The sequence below is a fragment of the Silene latifolia genome, chromosome 5, assembly GCF_048544455.1.
Source record: "Silene latifolia isolate original U9 population chromosome 5, ASM4854445v1, whole genome shotgun sequence".
Classification (NCBI taxonomy): Eukaryota; Viridiplantae; Streptophyta; class Magnoliopsida; order Caryophyllales; family Caryophyllaceae; genus Silene; species Silene latifolia.
The window spans coordinates 71567801-71574821 of NC_133530.1; the positions used below are offsets into that span (position 1 = coordinate 71567801).

The window sequence follows — 7021 nt, forward strand, 5'->3', positions numbered from 1 at the left end:
CCTCCGTGTCATTTTCTTCGTTTGTCTTTATTTCGCCGTACCTATCATTTGCATTCTAATCGTAATCAGGCATTAAGAATAATCACTATCACTCATATAACTAAATTAACAACTCGGTAAATTTTTACCAAAACAAATTTCTAAGTAATTTTTTGCTCACACCAAAAGATTGATGATCAAATATACTACTCCGTAATTCATACTCGTACGAATTATCTTGGAACATCTACAATTTTGAGGGAGTATAATTAAATGTTCAATTCCTTGATTTGAGCATTAAACATATTGGGTACAAACAAGTATCAAAAATAATTATATTTGATTGAATATCATCAATCATAATTCTAGATACGAATATAGGATCAAAATCATAAGACGATCGATAAAAAAATACCGAAAGATTAAGAGCCAAACCAAGTTTAACTGGCTTGTAAAAGTCAACATTACATCAAACTAGGCTAATAAACATCAGGAGGAAAATTAGTGGTATTAATGGCGGACGAGCAACGGGCTTGATTAAGATGCCACTTGAGCGCATAATTAGTCGTCTCCGAAACCCTCAACTCTTCCTTACATTGAGCAAGCATTCCAGTCAACTTCTCGGCTTCCTTCTTATTCGTCTGTTCGAGAGCTTTGAGTCGTTCATGTTGAGCCACAACCAACCGTCTTAGGACGCAATTCTCTTGACTTAGTTGGAGGTTCTGTTCCTTGACTGGGCCGGTCTTCTCTTGGTCACGTGCTGTTAGCGCAATAGCAGCACGTGACTTTGCGTCATCCACACTTGTAGCCTTACTCATCTCGTTGACAAACAACTCAACCCACTTCAAATCTTCTTCTCCAAGCTTAATTTCATTCGTCTTGGGAGTAGGGCCGGGTTGGGATTGAGACAAGCGAAGCTCTTGGAGCTTTGCGATGGTGAGATCAAGGTCGAAGTTGCAATCTTCTAGGGTTTTGGATAGGAGTTGGTCTTCCATTAGAGGAAAGGTTTGCTTGAGTTTATTGATAAGGGTATCTTTTGAAATAGAGGGGGATATATAGGAGGACGATGAACAACGGTGTTTTTTGAATGAAGGGTAATACTTTTCGAATTCGTCTTCGAAACAGAAGGATCTTTTACCACAAACAAGGGCAGTCATGGTTGAATTTTTAAGGTTTTGAGAAATTTGTAAGATGTGATGAAAGAAGCGTTAATAGTTGAATGGTTAAGATTATGAGGGATAGTCGTCTTTATATACTTTGTTAAGGTATGCACCGACGTAGGATTATTTCCAAATTCTATATTTCTAAGGATTTCTTTTGCCCCAAGTATTTAAACATTGCGCTGCTTTGACGCACTAGTGTTTAGTAGGTAAAGGCAAACTCAAGTGGCTATCATTAAAAATTACAAAAAAATAATCAGAAAATATATAGTCCAAGTAATAAGCCTTTTTCTTTAAAAAAAATCGTCTCATCATATGGGAGCGTCTTATTCTACAATTTGGGTGATTATTAAATATTGAAAGCAATCGAGTCTATGAGACCCTGATTATGTTTAAACTAGTATTGGTGCCCGGCTTCGCCCGGGCTGCCTCTAGTTACCATTAATTTTTTTTTTCATTAAATAAAATTACTTAAAGTTACATAAAACATAAATTTATCATTAATATATTTTTTATAACATATCCTAAAATTACGTTGAAATAAATTTTGAGACAAATTCACTACTTCTGCTATTAATATTTTACTCTTATTAATGAAACAATAGTAATAACATTTCACTACTTGCCCGTAATCATTGTTACTTTCACTACTCCCGCCATAATTATTGTTACTGTCACTACTGCCGCATTAATATTGATAATTTCACTACTCCCGCCATAATTATTGTTACTTTCACTATTGCCGCATTAATATTGATTATTTCACTACTCCCGTTGTTATTTCAACCACTCTCACTAATCTCGTTGATAATATTGCTACTTTTACTATTCAAATGAGTGATTATTATCATATAACTATATCCAATGTTACTGCAATTCTTTTCTTTACTAACGAAATTATTTTTACTACTTAGGCATGCAATTTTAAGAGAGTTATATATTTATATAAATATATTACATATATGCATTAAATCAATTCGAAAGAATTATGCAATATTATATATTATGGAATCTAACTTGAATTATTTATAACCTACTTATTATATTTTTGTATGTTAAATAATTAACATCTCTATACATCTAATAAACTATAAAGGTTTAATAAAATTGCATAGATTTTAAATTTAATATATAATTTTATGATGATAATAATTAATACCATAAGTGTGCATGTTTATACTAATTAATTATTTTATTTTAAGAAAATTGACCATCTTCTAGTCTTCTATAAATATTTAGGAAAATTACCAGACATCTTCTTTCTTTTAGTCTCCTTGAAATTGACCATCTTAATTAATTATTTTATTTTAAGGAAATTGACCATGTTTAAGAAAATTACCAAGCTTCTATATAATTTAATTTTAACCCAAACTATATAATATTTGCATTGAGATCCTTTAAACGGGTCCATCACACGGTGCTATTGATTTAAAACTATATAGTATAATTAATTTGTATAAATTTCTTTAATTACATTGAAGTCCCTTGGTTTCTGGAATTAATATATAGTATTGATTGATATGTTCTTGTGCTAATCATAGGAAAGCAAAGCTGTAGTTGCACATTGCCAAATCTTTGGAAATTTATTACGAGTAAATTATCAATTACACACACGCTTAATCCACTTTTTTAAACTAATTCCCACGTCAGATTCTTTTTAAAAATTACACCCAAATTAATTGTTCGGTTTATAGTTTGCACCCAATGTCATTTTCTGGGTGGGGGGGGGGACATTATGAAATGATGAAATTGCCCCCGTGTGTATAACTCTTTGTATTCATGACTCTTTATTTACTTTCCCTTTTACACCTTATTTCTCCCAAATACTTCCCCAAATATTTCCCTATAAAAATTCTCTAAAATTTCCGTCATAATCCAGAAACCTTAATTATTGAGAGATTGTTCATCATCACCATATATCACTTAAGTAATTTATGTAAGTTGTCTTTCTATCTCTTCTTTCGAATTTGTTCTCTAACTCTATTTTGTGTTTAGTATGTTGATGATGAAGAACAATACACTGATTTAATCTTCTTAACCTCCACTTTCTTTATCATAAAGGGCTTCCAATGCATAAATAAACCCCTCGTCAAAAAAAAAAAAAAAAAAAAAACATAAATAAGATGCATTATCTCTTGCCAATGCCGGCTTTACCCAATCAACAATTTCTTTAACAAACCCGATATCCAAGTACAAAATTTCAAAATAATGGAGAATGAGTTACCTTAATAAGAATGAGGAACACAATGAAGGAAATCAAATTAGGGAAGAGAGAAGGATGAAGAAGGGAATGAATGAGGAGAAAAACATCTAACCTACATATATAAGCATAATAAAGGAAGGAAGAAGGGCAAATCGTCATAAAATAAATGTTTTAACCCAAAAAATTTCAAAATTGACGGAAAAGTGGCCTGAAACCGATTTTGGGTGCAAATTATAAACTGAGCTATTAATTTGAGTGTAATTTAATAAAAAAAAATTGACGTGAGTTAGTTTAAAAAAGTGAATTTAGCGTAGTGTAATTGATAATTTACTCATTTATTAACTACAGCAAATTTTTAAACTTTTTTTAAAGAAAATTAATGAAACTTCTTGATAACAGGCCGCAACACTTATTTTTGGAGGATAGGATCGATCCCCTAGTTATTATGAATGATGTAGATGAATGATGTAATATGATTATAATCATCACATATTAAATCTGACAGATAGCTAGATAATAAAAACAACTCAACCCCAAAAAAGCGTAAAACGATTACAAAAATCATGACAAACTCAAAAGCGACTAGAGGACATAGCAAAACTAAATCATATTATCCAAATTATAATGCAAACTAAACTTGTTGATCAATCAATGCCCCAACTAGAAATAGTCATGGGCCGATCTCAGACCAGGCCTAATCTGTACAACTTAAGATCAGCCCGTGGGAGGCGGTTGATCGGCGCCAGGCCAAGCCGACGAAATGGCCACGGCCGACCCTACCAATAATTTTGCTTCATTCAAAGAAAATAAGTTAATAAGAATATTGCAATTGTTTTTTGAAGTCTCAAAAAAATTTCAACAAAATTTTTACTCCTTGTAAGCCGACGATAACCCATCCCAACAATAACCGAAACCTAAATTTAAACAGCATCGATACACAACTCACTACCCACCTAACCAAACGAGTGCTTAACTAAGCACAATGCGAATCTGACATCTATGAGTGAGTGTATATGACTTAAGGTTCGGCTTTCTCACCAAAATGGTTACTTGACTAGCCACTTTATAACACATACGATTCTTCGTCAAAAAATTGGCAGTAAAATAAATTCATAAAATTACCAAGAACAATACTCCACAAAATGAAAGACAGCTAATTCAAGGTCACAGTGAGCACAAAAACAAAGTTCGCCATTCTTAAACATCGATTAAAACACAATCTTTCAGATCAAAATTTAAAGTCAACAAAAAGTCGGGTAATAACAGGAAACTAATATTAATATTACTGCAAAACAAGATTGTGACGAGCTTTTCCCTTGGAGAGATCACTTCTTTTTCTCAGCACCTCCAGCAGCCCTCATCTTCCTGAGAACATTAGACATCTCCTCTCTCTTTCGCTTTGCCCTCTTGTGGGTTCCAAGCTTTCTCTTGGCAACCTTCAGTGCCCGCTTGTCCTTGCCAACTTTCAGAAGCTCAGTAATCCTCTTCTCATAAGGAGCAAATCCCGCAACCTCTCTGATGACTCCCCTTACAAAATCAACCCTCTTGGTTTTTTTCTGAATTTACAGAGTAAAAGTCAAACCAACATTCAGACATTTGACTGAATTAAGGGGATTGAATTCAGCAGCCTTAAATATGAGAAAATCTCTCCCAAGGGCACCACACTTAATTGGGGTAATAGTTACGAGATAAAGAGAGGAAGGTCCAAACAAAGGGGTAACAAAAGAGGAAGATAATAAATGTGATGAGGAAATGAAGCGGTGTCGGCCTAGTGGGAGAATAGTATATACTCCCTTGTAACAATAAGGTGATGTCCCAAAGTTGAGGTGAGGTAGTCGGTAGCAACAAAGCAAAAAAGGGCATTAGCTGGCCACCTCCACCCTAAAGTATTAGCATTGTACACAAGTAATAGACCGATCATAACCCCTCTTATCTTCCCTTCAACGCCCTTTCATTCTAATATCCATAAAACATTTCACCAAGTAAATAAAACGAGGTTTAACCTAGATGTAGGAAACAGAATAAACAGGTCATTGCATGATAAACGCTATAAATATAATCTCAAAAGGTAGCAGCACTGGCCTTCAATACCTTGAGAACATCTCCAATCTAAGCAAACCAAAATTATGGTTAAAGGGAAATGGAGGGATCAATATTCCTCGAGCATATGAGAGATTTTGAGAAAACATGGCATTGGTTTAATACACCTTGCCTCCCCAACTCAATCCAGATCCCTCTTATCCCTTTCTTTTTGTATCCTAATGAAGGGATAAACAATTAAACCACTATCTGAAACTACTATCTGAACATAAGCCTCAACTACAGCAGCAGTAAAAGGTAATGTTCGGACAATAAACGAGTTACAACAATAGCAACCAAGTGTTTAACACAAAAGACAACATACCCCTTTCCTGTCAGACGGTCTTGGAGCAAGTTCCTTTTTAGTGACGATGTGACCCTTGTTCAGGCCAACAAAAAGACCAGTGTTTGGCTGTTTGGGAGCCATTACCTATGAAAATTCACCACATACACACACAAGTCAGCCTACCTATCCTTTATAAGCTACTTACTCACAGCGAAACTGACAACGACATGGATGTATCATATATGAGAACTACTTTTTCAGTTAAAATCGTTCCTATCTAAAGCAAAGGTAAAGGAACTACAATTGCAGACGAAAAAACCATCAATATCAGTTAACCCGCATTAACCCAAGTCCATAACAGTTGGACAAGGCAACACTGAACAAGGGCGCAAAAGCACCAAGAAATAACATCCTTCGTTAGATAATCATATTGGAGATAAGTTGTGAATGTGAGAGAAGGGGACAGAAGCAAAGGAGACAATCTCCAAATAATCATCTAGCAAACCCTATTACCCGATTTCGACATCATTTTAGACGCAGAAACCACATAATTTGGATGTCGTATCGATTTACAGAACAAAACCCTTTCATCCATATACAGCAACACTTAATCACGGCTCACTACTGATCAAACAAAGCATAACAATACCAAAATAATGCATCACGAAATCGCAAACCATTTGAAGTCTAAATAGCACCCAGAAATTTATCAACCAAATTATGAGATACGATAAATAGTTAGCCTTGCTAGTACGAAGTATAAAACAAATATATAAACCTGAAATGCAAGATTTTCACCTGATATATAAATTAATTGTAACAATGTAAAGTCATATTAACAAGTTAACAATACAGAAATCGAAACAAAGTTTAAAATTGAAATCATGTATGAGAGCATATAGAGAATATCAAAGATTGAAAGCAGAAAAAAGAAAAAGAAAAGAGACCTGAATGGGAGAGAATGAGGAATTGCAGCCAAAGTGAAAAATGAAAATGAAGAAGATGTGAAGTGGGGCGACGGAGAGTTTTTAGACGTGTGCTTAGGGTTTATAGGCCAAGACCCGTTTATCTTTACCTGGATCGGACGGTCAACCCAAGCCCAGTCAATGTTCTATTTCAAATAACTTCCACAAATACGTACAGCATTAGCTTTGGTGTCCGCTTTTGTTCAAATATCCGAGTCACCTAAAATTTTAGAGTGAATTAACAATTACTCCTTTTAGAAAAAACTCCCTTAAAATTTGTTTTTTTTTGGTTCATAAAAGGGCTAAGCCCGAAAATTAAGGAATAAAATGGGGTGTAGTAACACCCAAC

The 7021-nt window shown here is 34.2% G+C and overlaps 2 protein-coding genes across 2 annotated transcripts; both read right to left on the reverse strand.

The window, feature by feature from the left end:
• Window positions 1-458: 458 nt before the first annotated feature.
• LOC141655520 (uncharacterized) lies at window positions 459-974 on the reverse strand. Its single transcript, XM_074462597.1, has one exon. It carries the CDS (start codon window positions 972-974, stop codon window positions 459-461), a length of 516 nt encoding a protein of 171 aa, XP_074318698.1.
• Window positions 975-4512: 3538 nt separating this feature from the next.
• LOC141657530 (large ribosomal subunit protein eL36y-like) lies at window positions 4513-6784 on the reverse strand. The gene is made up of 3 exons (XM_074464795.1): window positions 6655-6784; window positions 5747-5851; window positions 4513-4898 (listed from the first exon to the last, which is right to left on the reverse strand). Exons 2-3 carry the CDS (start codon window positions 5846-5848, stop codon window positions 4668-4670), a joined length of 333 nt encoding a protein of 110 aa, XP_074320896.1. The 5' UTR covers window positions 5849-5851; window positions 6655-6784; the 3' UTR covers window positions 4513-4667.
• Window positions 6785-7021: the final 237 nt, after the last annotated feature.